The 18,239-nt window shown below is 42.7% G+C and overlaps 1 protein-coding gene across 4 annotated transcripts in view; it reads right to left on the reverse strand.

Annotated features, from left to right (window-relative positions):
* Positions 1–1,272: 1,272 nt before the first annotated feature.
* Positions 1,273–18,239, reverse strand: part of GALNT3 (polypeptide N-acetylgalactosaminyltransferase 3) — a 39,206-nt gene continuing 22,239 nt past the window's right edge. For all 4 annotated transcript variants that reach the window (XM_081957151.1, XM_081957153.1, XM_081957152.1 and 1 more), the window contains 4 exons: positions 12,554–12,685; positions 11,461–11,562; positions 4,558–4,710; positions 1,273–2,197 (listed from right to left, as the gene is read on the reverse strand). In XM_081957151.1, the coding sequence (XP_081813277.1) occupies positions 2,075–2,197; positions 4,558–4,710; positions 11,461–11,562; positions 12,554–12,685 (510 nt within the window). In that variant the 3' untranslated portion in view covers positions 1,273–2,074. The remainder of the gene's footprint in view (positions 2,198–4,557; positions 4,711–11,460; positions 11,563–12,553; positions 12,686–18,239) is intronic.

Genomic DNA, 18,239 nt, shown 5'->3' on the forward strand with positions numbered 1-18,239 from the left:
TTACTTTGCAGAACATTTGCTTAGAATTGGTCTCAGCACTAGATGCCGCAGGTTGTTAATGTTTTGCCATTAGTTTTTGTTACGCTCTTTTCAAGTGCCTTGAGTACTACATTGTTTTCAATATTTGGGGATGCTCATATTAAAGATACAAGAAACCACGATTCCAAAGTCAGCTGACAATAACATTGTTTTTATTATTGTTATAAAACAGAATTAAAGAAGCACAATATATTACACAGAAGTGAAAACTGTTAGGAGTACAAAACAAGAATTAACGCCCTAACCTGGAGCTAAATTCACATTTAGACAGATACAAAACCACTGAGCAGGCAGGAACAGAAGAACAAGTGTGTCCTGGTTCTTGTGATAAAAATGCCACAATGAAATATTATGAAGGCTAATGATAGCCTCCGTTTATGGATTTGGTTGAAAAATTCTGGAACATCAAATGTGGAAGAAGAGAAAATAGTAGTTAATTTTCTGACTTAGAACTTTGCAACAAACAAGAAGGAAAGTTGTATAAATAGAAAACCATAAAACACTTTTAAATAAGAACAGGGTTCTCCTTTACATGCCTGTCAAACCACAAAATTTATTTCCGCAAACCGCATCTCAACAGTAAACCTCTTTACTGTACTTGCAGAGTTGCAATAGACATTTTTTCTTGAAATATACATGTATCTATCTATTTTAAAAATATAGTTAAACATCTTTTTAACTTCTGAAACTGCAAATATAACGGTGTTTTGGCTGAAATATAAACATATTATCTGCTTTCACGCAAACGCAAGGTTGGCAAAAACCAACCATAAGTCTGGTTACAGCTAATTTCATTTCCATAGTGAGCATCTGTGACTCATCCTAGACCACTGCTAGGACAATAAGAGTGGCAGACCTAAAGCTGCAGTTCTTGGGAAAAGTGTTCCTTGAGGAGCACACATGGGACAGGGGCAAACTTAAAAGTTTATCCTTTTTGTTTTAGTACACTTTTGATACCAGTCACAAACAGGTTTTTTTTTAAATTTTGGTATAACTCATTTTAATTACCCTTGTCTCAGCAATTTGCCCCTCACAATACAGCAGAACAAATTGAGCATCTGTATATGTTACAACCTGCAAAATTTATCTATATTTTTTTGCAAGTGGAAATAACTGTGTATTGTGCAGCTCAATTAAAATAAAAAGTGCTCCATCCTTCTGATGAAAGAAGCTATTTGACTTGCAATGTTCTTATATTAGCCCTTTTATCACGTAAAGTTCATATTTGATACAATGCAATGTTCTTATATTAGCCCTTTATCACATAAAGTTCATATTTGATACAACAAGAGAAGTAAAGAGGTAGGAATAGAAACTGCAAATACAGATACCTAATTTGTTCATATACATAATACAAAAAGAATGCATTTCTATATCATTATCAAAACTGGTAATGTATCATTTCAAAAGAAGTGCCAGACACTTTTTCTCCAGCAATGCAAGCTTTTTATAACCGGTTTTAGAATCTTAAAGAAATGAACGTAAGTAATCCTTACAAACATAGAGAACAAAGACACAGTGAAATGGCAACAGAGAAGTTCAGAGCTTGATTCATTCTCACGCTCCAAAAATAACTTAATCTTTTCAGAAGAAGTGATGTTTTAAACATGTATATCATGGATTACAGACATGCTAAATAGTTAAAGCAACGAACAGGAACAAGGAAATAATCACAGTTTAAAATCATAAACAATTTCTATTAGGCACTCTTTGTCTACTACTACATAAAAAAATATTTTAACCTTCATTGACAATTTTGTTTAGTTACTTTGCCATGTAAAATATATGACAGACACATAGATCATCAAACATAAGAAATTACATCCTAAAGATGGATACTGAAAATGTAATTTTCAGTATTCTGTAAACATATTAAACAGTTAAGAAACTATTGTGTTCTTCAGATTTATGCCAGGGGGGAAGGGGGGCTTAGAAATGTTTCATAATTCAGCTGATTCAACGTAAGTTAAATCAGTTAAATCTTGGAAGAACTACTGCAATTCTAATTTGTTGATTTCATTATCACTTTCAGTACCTAATTTTGATGGCCAAAAATCCATTTCTGAAATAAGTCTGAGGGATTACATGATTCCATACTTGGATGTTCTCTGTTTCCCGTAAGGCACATATTGGATGCTGCATTGTACACCAACTGATCCTAAAATATAAAAAATATCAATTTTGATCTATTTTCTCTAAAGAGATTAAAGAAGCATGTATGGCTTATCACCACAATTCACTTTTATATCATGTAACTAGAAATGTGAACGTTATTGTCATACCTGTACGGGTAGTCCTCGGGTTATGACCATTAGTTCAGCGACTGACTGAAGTCACGGTGGTAGTGAACCAAGGGATTGGTCCCCAAAGTTACACCCATTGCACTACCCTCTGCTCATGTGATCAAAATCCAGGCCTTTGGTAGCTCACCTGCACTTACAACTGCCCCATCTATAGTCCCTGCCCCCCACCCCCCCACCAAGCTGACATTCACTGACTTCTTGCTCTGGCTGCTGACCAAGCATACTCCTGCTGCTGACTGCACACTTACCCAGGTTGTGGATGGCAATTTCTTCATGTGACCTGGGCAGTGGTGGGTTGCTAACTGGTTTACTACTGGTTTGCTCGTGCGCAACACTTCTGCCCATGCGCAGAAGCACTCAGGCGGGTGGGCGGAACCTCCTGCCGCCGCCATTACCGTTTCAGCCGAACTGGACCAAACTGGCAGCAACCCACCTCTGGACCTGGGGAAGATGGCCTCACGGGCTCAGCAGTTGCCTCGTAAAAGGTCAGCCGGGCACGCTTTGTCAGAAGGAGGAGCAAGAAGACAGTGAATATCAGCTGAGGTAGTAGAGCATGGGGTGGACAGGAGCCTCAGAGCGCAGGGGAGATTGTGGCTGGAGTGGGGCAGCTGCAACTTCCTGGGATGACAAGAAGCCCCTTTGCGCTGAACTGCTGATCCAGACTGCGGCTGGGCTTTGTGCTGCGGTTCAGGGGCTTCTTGCAGCCCCAGACCTTTGACAGACCAAGAAGCCCCTTTCAGGGCACTGCTGGGATGTGGCAGCTGAGGCCTCCAGAGACAGCAGCTGTGGCCCCTGAACTGCACCGTATTATTTCAATATCCTACATGGGATAGCATGCATGCACTCTCTTTCCCTGGCTTCTTTGAACAAGCACCACATTGCAGCAACACCCAACTTGTGTGCAACTTGCACACCAGGCTCCCCAGGGCAACTCCACCCCCATTCCACCACCACCCCAGAGCTTCCACATCTGTAAATCCCTCTGCTTCTCGCTTAATCTCCTGGGCATCCGGAGTTATGACAGCAACAGGACCACTGTCGCTATGTAATGCAATGCAGTCACATGATGTCAGGCTTACTACTGCAACGGAAATTCATTCCCAACAGGGATCATAAATTGAGGACTACCTGCAATGTGCTTCCTAGATTCTCTCTGCTCAAGATTTTGTAGCCTTAGTGCTTGTTTGAGTGCCAAAGGACCACCAAGATTGACAATTATAATGACTTTCAGACTCTGAGAACCAGTCTGGTTTAGTGGTTAAGGTGACAGGCTAGAAACCGGGAGACTGTGAATTCTAGTTCTGTCTTAGGCACAAAGACATCTGGCTGATCTTAGGCCAGTCAATCTCTCTCTGCTTTAGCAAAAATAAAATAAAAATCACAACTGCACTTCTGAAAATGTTGCCAAGGAAACTGCAGGCATTAGTCCAGGCAACTGTCAAGAGTCAATATTCACTAACAGGCAATCCCCACCAACATACTCTAATACTGAAAGCAATTTAAACACTTATTCATGCAATTTAAAGAAATTCAGTGTGGGTAACAGCGTATATATTTGAAATAAAACGTGGCCTTAAAATTTAAGGAAGCTACTAAAATATCTAAAAATACTTAAAAATGTATACCTAAAATATGTTTTAAAAAATTGAATTTAAAATATTGTATGTAACAACCTGCAAAAAGGGAATGGGAATTAGAAGACTTCACATATTTCAGAATGAAAATAGTATTTCTCTGTGCCTGTTTTGTTTAAGACAATGAAAACAGTTGCCATTATGAAATTTAAGTGAAATACTATGATGAAAATATTAAAGATATATTTGGGCAAACTACAGCTGCATACAGTCCCAGGAGCTTCCATGCAATCTGTGAGCAACCTTTCATTGGATCACTGCTTTTTGGGGGGAAACAGCTGAAGAGTAGACCAACTGGTAGAACTCTTGGCTTGGACAAGGTTGGAGGGAAAAGGATGACTACATGAGCAAGAAGAAAAGATGCAATATGGTTGTATGAGTTTTTGCCTACAAGAAAGTTGTGGATGTGAACCTTGACCTCTATAGTCTTTTGTGTTTGATGGCAGGGGACATGCTAAAGTAAGCCTGCACTATTTGATCCTTACTTAAATCATCTCTATCATTTTGGGACAGCCACCATGAGAAGGCTAATTTTGCAAGTTTTGCACTGAATAAATGTATTTTGTAGGGGAAAAAAATACCTTTCGAAGCTCCCATTTCTCTTCTTCAGGAGTCCTGCTCATCTTTCCTTTGAAACCACACTCATTAAGTTGTATTACTCCTTGAGAACTATGTAGGCATAGCTCCTTCTGAATATTGTGTCTAATTTCATGGTGTGTAGTATACTCAAAATACTGTATAAACAAATGTTAGCCATCACTCAAAAGCATAAGGAAACAAATTCATTGCTCTAATTTCCAAAGAAACATTAATCAAATTCCAAAATTGCATTTTGCAGGTTGGGTATTTATGTCACCAAAGAGTAATGATACATAGAAAGGATAACTGCTTATATAACATAATCCAGCCTTTCTCAATGCTTTTCCCTGAAAACTTCAAAATACAATTCACTTCTAACCTATATAATCCATTCTTCACAACATTTATAACAAAAAAATGGCAAACTGGCAGCTGAGTTGCTGCCTGTAAAAATTCTCACCACTGTAAGCACTAGAACTGAGTGGTGTGGTGTTTAAAAATATATTGTGTAATATTTTTCAATCTTGTGGCAACCCAGTTGAGAAAGGCTGGCATCTTCTACATTAAAAAGATTCTCTTAATACTAAAATATAATTTCCTTCAAGATACACAAAGCAGAGAACTATGGAGAAGTATATATGTATTGATGGCAAATTCCCAAGAAACTAATCTGTAGAGAATAGTTAGCCTGAAAGTCAGTGGAATATCTAATGATTCTATAATTAACAACCTTTAAAAATGATAAACTCTTAGCAATTTCAGAAGGAAAGCTAAGATTTATTTATTGCTACTCAATTTTTGAAAAAGGGGGACTTAGTTTTGCCCATACTAAAAGTATCAATCAATAGCAAAGCGAGAAGAGTTTTTCTTTTGCTTTGATATTTAGCAAATGTTTTAATAGAATAATAAGGAACATTCTAATCAATGTTCCAGTAGTGGAACTTTTCTTTCATTAGTGCAGCATATTAACACATGAATTTTAACATATTGGACTGCTCTTCAGTTTTTAACAAAAGCTGGCTTTGTGTCCAGGAATGCTCATTAGATATTCACCCATCTAGAAATGCAGAATAATAGGTGGTTTTTACTACAAGGAAGAGCTCTCTGACCTCCCAGCATGAGGTTTTAAGTCTGACAGGACAGATGACTCGGGCCTGGTTGCTCAATCGCACAGTGGCTCTCTCCTTGACAGCAAAAACTTCTAGAGGAAAGAGGAAAAAAAGCAGAGAAGAAAGAGTCAAGGTTATCAAGTTGACAAGACAGGAAAGAGAGAATAGACAAAAGGCCAAAGAGCTGAAACAGAGACAGAAGTACCAAAGGAACTAGTGTAGCATGGTCAAAATAAATTTAAAGAAATCAGAATCAAAGCTATTAGGTCAGTTATTAGAAGATATACATTGGCTCTGGAACTGCCCTGACTTTGGCAGCTGAGGGGAGTAGTATGCTATACTAGACCAAGCTACCGTAAAGACTTCTCCCAATACGTTATATGTGTCCAATTCAGTCTAGTAGACTGGGAACTCTGAGGGTCCCATCAGTCAAGGAATGACAGCACCAGGAGACCTGCCTTCTCAGCAGAAGCCCCTGCCCTTTGGAGTATTCTCCCTTTGGAGCTCAAGATGGCCCCCAGCCTTTTAGTCTTTTGTAAAGCTTTAAAGATATGGCTATGTGCCTGAGAGGAAGATCCTGAAAGTATTAGTGGCCTTGTTATCTGGTTGCAGTGTTGTTACCTAATTATGAAGAGAACTTCTAGCTGCCTATATGTATAATTTGTAACTGTTTTTGTGTTTTAATTATTGTGATATTGTTTGCTGCCGAGAGTCAAATGGTTTGAAATGTCCACTACAGAAATTGAATAAATAAATATTGTATGTGTCTGTAGGTGTCTATATGTGTATGCTTTGCTATCATTTTTTGGACAGGTGCAACACACAATCTTCTAGTCAACAAAAGATTGCCACCTATCATTTTGATTTCTTCTGGCATGACATTATATTATTACGAAATGATGCATTGTTAATTCATAAAAGTATTCTGTGGGAAGCTAAAGGTTGTTCCGTCGATCTGCTGAGAGGAGCACTTTTCCCTGCACAGTGTCTATTAGAGCTCCTAGATGAAGGATGCGAGTGTGTGGGTTCAGAGAGCTTTTTGCTAGATTTATAGAGAAGCCCAGCCCTTGAAGGACTTGAATGGTGGCTCGAATGTCACTGTGACCCTGCCTGATGGAGGGGGAAAGCAGGAGAATGTCGTCGAGATATACTTGGATTCTGACTAACCTTGAGCGGAGGTGAGCAGCTACAGTGTTTCCCCAAAAATACGACCTGTCCTGAAACTAAAGCCTTGCCACATTTTTCACGTGGGCAAAAATATAAGCCCACCCCCGAAAATAAACCCTCTGGACAACCCTCCCCCTCTGCCCAGGCCGAGCACCGCTCACCGACATAGCGGTATCCTGAAGGCGCCAAGCTGCAGGAGCCGGGGGGGAAAGGCGCTCACATTGCTTCGTGCCTTCGGGATACCGCTAGGTTGGGGAGTGGCGTTCTGCCTGGCCGGAGGGGGGAAGTTGCCGGGCAGCTGCTCCCTTGCAAAGTGGCTCCCGAAGAGCCGGGCACAGCCTCAGTGGCGAAGCAGCCATGAGGTGACCAGGCTCACGAGCAACCACCCGGCAAAACCCCTCTCCAGCTGGGCAGAGCGCCATTCATTGACCTAGGGGGTATCCCTAAGGCGCCAAGCCACATGGTACTTTGCCCGCTCCCGCGGCTTGGCACATTAGGGATACCCGCTAGGTCAATGCATGGAGCTCTGCCCGGCTGGAGAAGGGGGTTGAGCGAGCGCCTGTTCCGCCTCCAGCAGGCATGCCTCCTAGCCTCAACATGTCCGGGACCAGCTCTCCCTGCAGCAGTAGCCGCCACCGCCACGCTGCGAGCATAACGTCTTCTCCGGTTCCAAACACCAAAACTTGGCTGCTGAATCTTCCAGCAGCGGCCGCTCTAGGAGTGCGCTCTATGGTTGTGGGCTGGCTGCTTAAACTCTTTGTAAGAAAGTCTTCCAGACAGAGAGTCTTCAACCATAGAGCGCACTCGTACAGCGGCTGCTGCTGAGGACTCGGCAGCCAAGTTTTGGAGTTTGGAACCAGAGAAGACATTATGCTTGGAGCACGGTGGCGGCTGCTGCAGGGAGAGCTGGGCCCGGACATGTTGAGGCTAGGAGGCATGCCTGCTGGAGGCGGAACAGGCACTCCTGCAACCCCCTTCTCCAGCCGGGCAGAGCTCCATGCACTGATCTAGGGGGTATCCCTAATGTGCCAAGCCGTGGGAACTGAGGAACGGGCAGAGAGCCACGTGGCTTGGCGCCTTAGGGATGCCCCTAGGTCAGTGAATTGCGCTCTGCCCGGTTGGAGAGGGGGGGGTTGTAGGGCGGTTGCTCATGAGCTTGGTCACCTCATGGCTGCTTCACCCCTGAGGCTGTGCCCAGCTCTTCGGGAGCCAGTTCACAAGGGAGCAGCCGCTTGGCAACCCCAAAACAATAAGCCCTCCCCTATAATAAGCCCAAGGCCATATTTTGTAAGTAAAAAGAAAATAAGAACTTATCGTATTTTTGGGGAAACACAGTACCACCGCCAGCATTTTTGTAAAGGTCCTTGGGGCTGATGACAGCCCAAAGGGGAGGGCTCGGTACTGGTAATGATTTCCCCTGTACTTGAACTGAAGGAACTATCTGTGTTCGTGGAGGATGGGAATATGAAGATACGGTGAGGTCCACCAAGGAGAGGAAGTCGCCCTTGCGGACAGTCTCTAGAATGGACTGCAGGGAGTGCATCTTGAACTGTCAATAAAGGACGTACTGGTTCAAGATCTTCGGGTCCAAAATTGGTCTCCATTCCCCCCCCCCCCAGGCTTTTGGAACCCCAAACAGCCGGGAGTAAAACCCCTGACGTTCCTGGTTCTTGGGAATAGCTTGGCTCGCCCTGATCTGAAGAAGATGGCAAATGGTCTGTTCCACCAGCTGCCTCGAGGCTGTCACGAAACACTGGGCAAGGGACGAAATGCCTCGGGGGAATGGAGAGAAATCCCAGGGTCAGATGGGCAAATCCCCATCTGATGGTCTGTAAGACCCAAGCATCCATTGTTATGTCCTCCCATTGGTCCGCAAATACAGCCAGTTTGCCCCCTATCGGGAGATCCTCCAGACAATCACTTTTGATGTCTGTAGGAGCGATTGAAGCCCCCTCTAAAGGATTTCCTAGGGGGATATCGTTGGAAGGTCCTATTGGACCTATCCTGCTGTTGGTTGGATCCCTGACTAAAGAGTGACTGATGCTGTGGACGGGAATTGGAGAAACCCCCATCCTGCCCTCAAAAGGGCTGACGTCTATAGAAAGAAGAAGAATTTCTATTGCCCGCCTTGAGAAAGGTTGATTGAAGGACCTTACGCTTGTCCTTTGACTCCACTAATAAGGGTTCCAATGGGGCCCCAAACAGATTACCCCCAGAAAAGGGAGATTAAGCCAGATGCCACTTATGTCGTGCATCAGCTTGCCAATTTTTTAGCCATAATAATCGCCTGGAGGTGACTGTGGAAGCAATAGCTTTTGAGGTGAAGCGAGCTGCGTTAAGCGCATCATCAGCCAAAAACTCGAGAGCTGCTTTTAGTTTGTTTAAATCCCTGTGGGCCCTAGTGTCCTTATTTGGAATCCTGCTCTGAAATTGTTTTAGCCAAAGAAGAGCAGATCTGCTAAAAAATGAGGAAGAAGTAGAAACCCTGATAGACCAGGCAGAGGCCTGGTGACCTTTGACAAGCCTTTGTTCTAAAAGCTTGTCTCCAGGCTTAAGAGAATCCTCTGGAGCACTAGCAGCTGCATTAGGAGAAGCCAGAGCTACCACCGGTAGGTCAATGGCTGGGAGGTCGAGAGCCTTAACTAAGGCAGGCCCTACATTATACAGGTGCTTATCAAGCGAATAAGGAAGAGGACTGGTACCAGGAGAGGACCATTGCCTTTGCACCACGTTCATAAAAATTCTAGGGGAAGGAACAACCTCCTTCTCAACTGTGGGTTCTAGGAAAAGGGGATCCTCGGAATCCCCCATTTCTGAGGCCGCAGGCTTAGGAGCCGGGGTAGGCTTAAAGCCAGCAATCGTTTTAGCCTTAGACAGCAAGGATCTGAAAAGATCCGGTTTAAACAACCCCACAAAAGCTGGTTGGTCGGGGCCCAGCTCCTCGTCCTCAGAGAGATCAGAATCTCTGGGAGGCTGCTCATCCTCATCTCCTGCCGTAGAAGACCTAGAAGCTGAATGATCAGCAGTATTCTTATCAGAAAAATGTTTCTTTTTACTCTTGGATTTGGATCCCTCCAATCTAGATTTAGAACTGTGGCCAGAGGATTTCTTATGTCTGAAGCCCGCAGCTATACCTTTTTCAATTGAAGAGATAATGGCAGCTACATCAGGGGTAATAGCAGGGGTAGTAGCAGGGGTTGATTCCAACCCCAAGAACCCCGGGGAACAGGAGACCTGATCTGCCACAGGAGAAGGGCCTGCATCCTCTAAGGAGTCATCCTTACTTTGAGGGGAACCAAAAACCCCTGTACCATCTCCTATCTGAGAAGGAGAACCAGATTCAGAAAGAGAAACTTCGGAATCAGAAGACAGACCCACAGGAGGGGGGCAATCATGAGTGACAGGGATCACCTGGAATGGATGCAGACTCTGTCTGCCACCTTGCTTGTCGGAAGAAGCACTGCGATCTGCAGACCTAGAATGGGACTGGCCGCCTTTTTTGGCTGACTTTGCTGGAGGCTCCTCAGTTGCTCCAGTGGTCACTGCCCTTGTTTTGGAAGATTTAGCAGAGGAAGGACCAGCCACAGGGCTATCTGGTGGAGAGACCCGAGGAGAGCCCACTGCCTCCTCTTCTGCATTAGAAGCCATAATCAAGGTAAAGGAAACAGCCACCCTCAAGGTTAACGCTGACAGGGAGCCCTGTTACTGACCGCTGGCTTCAAAATGGCGCCCACTGCTGTTCGCGCCAAAATAAACTGCCACTTTTTTTCCCCCTTGCCTCAAAATGGCATCTGTCCTCTTCTATCTCTTTCTGATTGCTCCCAGCTGGTCTGAGGGCTTCGAAAACGCTGCACAGCAGTTCAGACAGAGGCCGCAGGGTTACCACCCTTGGGCATGCCAACAGGGCACTCACAAGCCGCCTGGAATCCTCAGGGAACGCCCATGCCGCTCCACTGCTAATTGAGAGCCTCCGGAGCTTGTTATGGCAGAAAAAAAGCCTCCGGCGTTTGGAAAAGCTTTTAAGCAGCCGCGTGGTCATCCCGCGGCGTGGGGCAAAGCCCCAGATTATTTGAATCGCTCCCCTCTGCCCGGAAGATCTTACGGATGACAGAGGGTAAAGTTTAAATTTAATTTAGAATTTCCAATTAATAAAGATGAATTTTTGAAGAGAGAGAAGTCACCTACATGTCCAGCCCAAAACTGGCTGAGTCTAAAGCTGGGGAACAGCAGCAAGGAGAATGGCTTTTAATCTGTAGACTCAGCCCTATTGGTTACTGGACAGAGTTAACCCTACGTGACTGCTGTCTCCACCAATTGTGCAGAACCTTTCTACACCAACTTTTCTACAATGTCCCAAAAGATTCTACGGGTGTTATGTTAACAGATAGCTTGAAAGATCTTCTGGACAGAATAGTCATCAGTTTGACCTGAAAGAGCACTGAAGACCAATACTAGAGTGTAGTTCGGTTTCAAAAGAAAATTAACAGTACTGGAAAATACTTGTTTTTATAGATCTTGTGGTAACCAGACAGTGACAAGTTTAGAAAAGCACAGCAAGAGCATGAAGTTGTATGCTTATCAGGACCACATATGTGGGCATATATACATATACATAAAAAGTAATTTTACCTGGTTTCCTCCAAGCCCATGACAAGTATACATTATCAGTGGCTTGCCGCCTAAATTATTTTCTCCAACATCCAAACATGCTCTTCTTCCAACATTTTTTAGCTAAATAGAAAGTTGAAATGGAATCATATGACTAGGGTTAACTACAATACACAGATGGTTTCCTTTATCTGTGGGTGGTACATTTCAGAATAACAAAATCTTGAATGAATGGAAATGGGATTTCAGAATCTATCCTCATCCATTTCTTCCCATGGAAACTTTCTTCCTCTTCCTCCCATAGAAAATATTTGCATAATATACCTGTGTTTGCTTTTCTTTCTCCTAGCGTCTCAGCTTAGTCACAAGGCTCTATATGGTTTCTGCACAACAAATGATTATCACTTATGGAGCAATTTGTTTAACTGATGACTAAGAGAGGCTTCTCACTTGCACTACAAGGTTCATGTCAGCTTATACTCTTTTACAAACTCAGTGAAGGGGCCTCTTCATGGTGCTGCTAGACACTAGTGCTGCCTATAGCCCACACATAGCTCTGCAGCATGCAGCCATTGGAGTGAGTTTGAGCCATACAGCAGTTCCACAATCTTGGTGGAGAATCTTCTTGATAATGCTGCTAGACGTTAGTATTATCTGCAGACTACTTGAGGTTCCCAGTTACATGACCAGTTTGTGCACAATTCTAGCATCCGGAGGCATAATCAAGAGGCACTTCCATGAATATCATGAAAAAGTTATGAGAAGTGAAGAATCCATGAGCATGAACTCTGTGGGTGCATTGTTCCATTCCCAGAATGAATCACTTTGAAGATGCCAGCTGCTGCAAACAAGCTACATGACTAAGCTTATGTAGTGGCACTTATGGTGACAAGCCAAGGAGAAGCAAATATAAGCACTTCATGCAAATTTATTAAACTTAAAATACACACACACACACACACACACACACACAAACACACACACACACCTTTAGATATATACCGGTATGAATGTATATGTGTATACATACGTATATGTATATGTGTGTGTGTCTCTTTCTGTACCGTTTATATATAAAACAACAAAATATATGCATAAATAAATAAATACTCACAAATCCATGTAACATAGGATTCAAATCTGGTACATATGCTTCAGGGAAAACATTGCTGAGGTACCAGGTAAAATTTTTACACTGTAATTGTTGTCTTAACTCATGTCTTTTTGAGAGATTGCCAAATGCTTTCTGTTGAAACAATGCTAATTAGTATACAGAAAAAAATGATGATGAATTTCATTAGAAATAATTCCCCCTTTTAAAAAAAGGGACTTGTAAATTAATTCGGTTAAACAAATGTAAAAATACTTTCTAAGACCAAAAAGGGAGAAAATGATATAAATGAAGAATACAATACCCCATTAACCATATTTTAAGGAAGAAGTCATGGTCTTGATGGCCTGAGGTAGCCCTGCTTTCTATACATATCACACTGAATAACCCTGACCACAGCCAGTCATGTGAACTCCCTGAATTCTTACAATTGGCCATGCCAACTATGGAATCTTGGGAACTGTAGTCCAAGGGTTTGGACAGATCCAAGGGTTGTAAGCCTGGAAAACAGTGATTTCTAAAACCATGATGGGCTATAAAACAGACCCTTACGCTTACAGTTTGTTTTTCTTTAAAAAGAACTTTATTTCCTACCTTTATTATTTTTATAAATAGTTCAGGTTGGTGAACATACCTAACACTCATTCCTCCTCCTATTTTCCTGACAACAACCACCCTGTGAGGTACATTGGGCCTAAAGACTGTCGCAAAGTCACCCAGTCAGCTTTCATACCTAAGATAGAACTATAACTGTCTCCTGATTTCTAGCCTTAACCAAAGAACAAATGAGATTAAAACTCACATAGTTTAGCTGATATTAACAAGTTTGCAATAATAATTCAACAATAGTAGACAGGTCTCATCAGAGGACTAGATGAAGCGTGTCTCTCCCATAAACAATATGATGAGATGTGACTTGCAGAAATCTAAGCCTGGGTCAACTAGGAGTCCACTATGGGTTGGAGATCTCAGACATCTGGTGACAAATGGGCTATAGGACCCAAAACTTTGCCAAAGCAACCGGGGCCAGCAGCTACAAGACTATTGTAAGAAAATTTTTCACAAACATACGAAGATTGAAAATAAAAAAGGGCCAGTGTTAAACTTTTTGGAAGAGCCGGCCAAGTTTAAAATTGGGGAAGACATCCGGCAGATACAGGGAGGAAAGGGAAGAGGGAAAAGGACAAAGACACCCCCCCCCTCCCCTTAGAGAAGAAGGTTCTGTTTCTGTACATATCTGGGCAACAAATGATGGAAAACAACTCAGATACACACACACACATACACCATCTCTTTCCTCGTTGCTAGTGAGAAAGGGCCAGAGATAAACTTTTCGGAACGGGGCAATGTGGCATCATTCATTTTAAAGTTGAGTCTTCAAAGCCTAGAGTGTCCCCAACGGGCCTTTAATTCAAATCCCTGGATTGCGCTGCTTGTGCAGAGGTGCACAGCTCAAGGGGTATTGGTGGGGAGGGTAAGCTGGATCAAGGAGGGAGGGAGAGAGGAAGCGAGAAAAAGGGAGAGAGACAAGGAGGAGAGGAGAAAGAGATTCTCCCTCACATCTGGCATTTAGCGAGTTATCCTGAGCAATTTATTGTCCCACATGATGAATCTGCTGGGACGTGCCATGATGAATTGCCCGTGGGGGCAGCTGGGGAGAACTGACTGGGGAGCAATGGCCATGGTGGGTCGACTGGGGCTGGCGCGGGCGGAGTGAGGCAGCTATCCCAATTGTCTCATTCTGCCCTCAGACATCCTGGATCTATGCCATAAAGGGCTTTAAAAGTAATGAGCAACACTGTGAGTTGTACTCGGAAGCAAACTGGAAACCAATGCAGCTCACGTAGAAGCAGAGTCACGAAGTTTCTATCAAATTATTTTCAGATATTTTAAACGTGTTTTATAGCAAGTATCGTTAAAATATTTTTCAATTGTTTTGTGTGGAATATTCCCTCAGAGAAATTTCCTAAGTTATATCTTGCTACTTCTTTGTAATTTGGAAGCGCTATATTACGTTCTCCATGAGCAAACGTGGTTGGTTGAATTAGAGGGGGGGGGAAGGAAACACAGGGCTTTCCATTTGAAAAATAACAGCTCATTCACAACTGGTACACAGAATTTCTTGGTATAAATAAGTTCATAAATTTATAAACTAAGATAAAAGTTATCTAATCCACATTATTTAAAAGTTCTAGGAATTACAAAATACCAGTTTTGCGGGTATCTTTTGTTTGTGGTATTGCTACTACCAAAGTCTCTGTTACTGTAACTAATCTAATCCATTTCTTTACAATAATTTATTTCATTATTTTGGAGAAGTGTTGGATTTATAATGAATACTAAGAATAGCTATTCAACTTTTACAACCATCTTTTGTTTGAAAAAAACCTGTTGCCTAATCACACCTCGATTTAAACCACAAATTTACCCATTATCTTATTTAGACAATCCTTACTTCTAATCTGGGACAGAACAGAAATATAGAGGGATGGTAGGGAAATAGAATCTGAGAAAACTATAGGATCTAAAACTAACTATACAACTGAAAGTAGCTGAGTCAGGAACATTGAAAAAAGGAAAACACACTACTCTTTTCCTTACTCTCACGTAGCAACAAAATATTCCAATTCTGGACTGATATTCAACCGTGACTCTTTCAACCAAATTTCTACTATCTAGGCTTTTTATTTATTTTAATTTTATCACTGCTGATCTTTAAATATTGTTTATTACAACAAAAGTACATAATGCTCTTTTATGGTAGTATTCCAAGATGTTTATTTGCAAATTTTGGTGGACTAAAGTCGAAATATCTAGGTGAGCAATGAACATATAAATTAAAAATAGTGGAACCAAGATGTAGCCCTGCCTAATACCTCTGAAAATAGAAATTTCCTTAGCAATGGGTATTTCAAAAGATCCTTAAACAGGAACTTTTATATAGTGTCAAGATCAGGAAAAATAGCCAGTGATCTATTGTCACTGAAAACAATTTGTGCTTAAGATCAGGTCAGATTTAAAATCAACTGCTGTTGCATATAGAGATAAATTTGGTTTATTTTTCTGCCAGATGGTTGGATATAAGGGCTGGGTATAAAACAGAAAGCCAGGACGAAAGCCAAATTACTGCTTTGCCAGAATATTTTCAGACTCCATCCAAACCACTAATCAACCATACAGATGTCTGGCATACAATTTTCGGACTATACTCAGCAGGCTGATAGGTCTACAGTTTGGAAGTAACTTTTCCACAACTTTATAAAATGTAGGGAATTAATACTGCCACTTCCCAATCTTTGAGGACACATGCTGCGTGGTTAATAAAAGAGAAAAAAGAAGTTAAAGGCCCACCATTCCCCGTTACTCTTGATTGCTTTTGTTGCTATGTGACAGTACTTGATGGTTTTACCACGCTTCAGCTGCTTTATCAGCAAATCTATTTCCATACAGATTATTGGTGGCCACTGGTGTGTATATGTCCATATCCATAAATGGCTTATTTTCCCTTTTTGCATAGTGTCTAATAGCATTTCTCTCATTTTGCTGCAAGATAAGGCAGTCAATTTGAAAGAATTTTTGAAGTGAGATACAGCAACACTAAAAAAAAGTGCTGAATTCTCAGATTTTTAGTTGCAATAATCATCTCTGGCTAAGCCACCTTGTAGCTTCCCTCATTTCACCTTTGAGCAAGTCTTTGATGTATAAAGTTCAGTGGAGAAAGGATAATGGGTGACCTCAGTATACACTTATTACAGGAAGTCTCCAGGTTATGAACCTCTGGCTTATGAACAATTCCTAATTACGAACAGGTTGCTGACCAGCATTATGAGATCTGACTCAAATGGTAGATGCTTCCGCCTTGCAAATCGAAGAGCTGCCAAACACAGTGCCTCCATGAGAATCATGAAGTAGTGAGTGCGTTTTTAATATACTATGCAGCCTGTTTTAGTGGCTCCTGAAAGCACGGTGCAGCCTCAGGGAAACTTCAGCCTGAGGAAGAACAGCATCTGCTATATAAGCTGAGGTCTACCAGTACACACTATTTATTTGTCTATCAACTTCCCATATGGCTTATTTTTTAATGCTTTTTGCCATTTTCACATCACTGCTTCCCACTGCAACCTTTCCTTGCCTTCTCTCCCTGCCTGTCTCTCTGAAATCAGTTTCTGCTATGACCCTTGTTTGAAGCAGAAAACTGGACAGCGGGGTTTTTGAGGAGCTTAGTTTTAAAATGTAAAGTAAATGTAAAGTATCTGTCCCTCTTGCAGCTAAGCAGCAATGATTTCGGCCATGTTTGGGGGCCATGTTGCTTGCAACACCATGTTCTCTCACAGCAGAGAGTAACTCTGGGACGTAAGTGGTCTTCACTCTGGGTTTCATTCCGGGTTCTCAGAAAATAGAAATATATAGTTCTTCCTGGCTGATAGGAGCTTGGAATACATAAAACTTTTAAGTTTAAATAATTCAGTTTATGATGTTTACATTCCTTCTCAAAATTTCCTAAGTTGCTTAAGGCACAGCTTTCGTAAAAAAATACTCAAACAATTATTAAAAAAACCTAAATAAGTTGATAGGTAATCCTTGGCTTACAACCACCATTGGGACCAGAATTAGCACTGCTGTTAAATGAGTCACCCCTGATTTTACCACATTTCTGTCACAGTTGATAAGCCAATTACTGCAGTTGTAAGTGAATCATGCTGTCTCTAAGTAGATCCAGCTTCTCAGACCATCTTTGATGGTCTGAAGTCAGCTGGGAAGTCGCTAATGATGATCACTTCATGTGATCTTGATTCTATCCCTCTATTTATGCAGCCTAAAACTGTGTTGGCTTTTTTGGAAGCTGCTGCACACTGCTGGCTCATATTTAAATGGTTGTCCACTAAGACTCCAAGATCCATCTCACAGTTACTACTATTGTGCAAGGTACCACCTATACCAGTGATGGCGAACCTATGGCACGCGTGCCACAGTTGGCACGCAGAGCCATTTGTCAGGGCATGCGAGGCGCTGCCCTGTCAGCTGGCCAGCGTGCATGCATGCGCTGGCCAGCTGAATTCACCCTTTTATAAAGCCATTTTTCGCCCTCCCCAGGCTCCAGAGGCTTTATAGGAGCCTGGGGAGGACGAAAGAGCCTCCCCCACATTCCCGGAGGCTTCATGAGCTTTCCTGAAGCCTCCGGAGCGCAAAAAACCAGCCCTACGGGCAAACCGGAAGTTCAGGAACGGGCTTCCTGTCTTCTCGGAGGTTCGTTTTGACTGCTCCGGAGGCTTCAGGGAAGCATCCTGAAGGTCCCTGAAGCCTTTCGAGCGCTCAAAATGACCTTCCAAGCAAACCGGAACTCACTTCCGATTTGCTCGGAGGGTCATTTTGACTGCTCCGGAGGCTTCAGGGAAGCCTCCTGAAGGTCCCTGAAGCCTCTGGAGGGCTTCCGGGGGGGGGGGGAGGCTGTTTTCGCCCTCCTCAGGCTCCTATAAAGCCTCTGGAGCCTGGGGAGGGCGAAAAAAGCATGCAAAAAATGGGGGGTCGTGCCTGTAGTGTGCGCATGTGCACTGGGGGGGGTATCACGCATTGCATTATGGGTGCGGCACGCCCGCACACAATCCCCCTGCACTCCCACTTATTGCACGCAAGCCAAAAAAGGTTCACCATCGCTGACCTATACTGTACCTGTGCATTTCATTTTTCT

This window comes from Natrix helvetica (assembly GCF_964273705.1).
Source record: "Natrix helvetica genome assembly, chromosome: 1".
NCBI lineage: Eukaryota > Metazoa > Chordata > Lepidosauria > Squamata > Natricidae > Natrix > Natrix helvetica.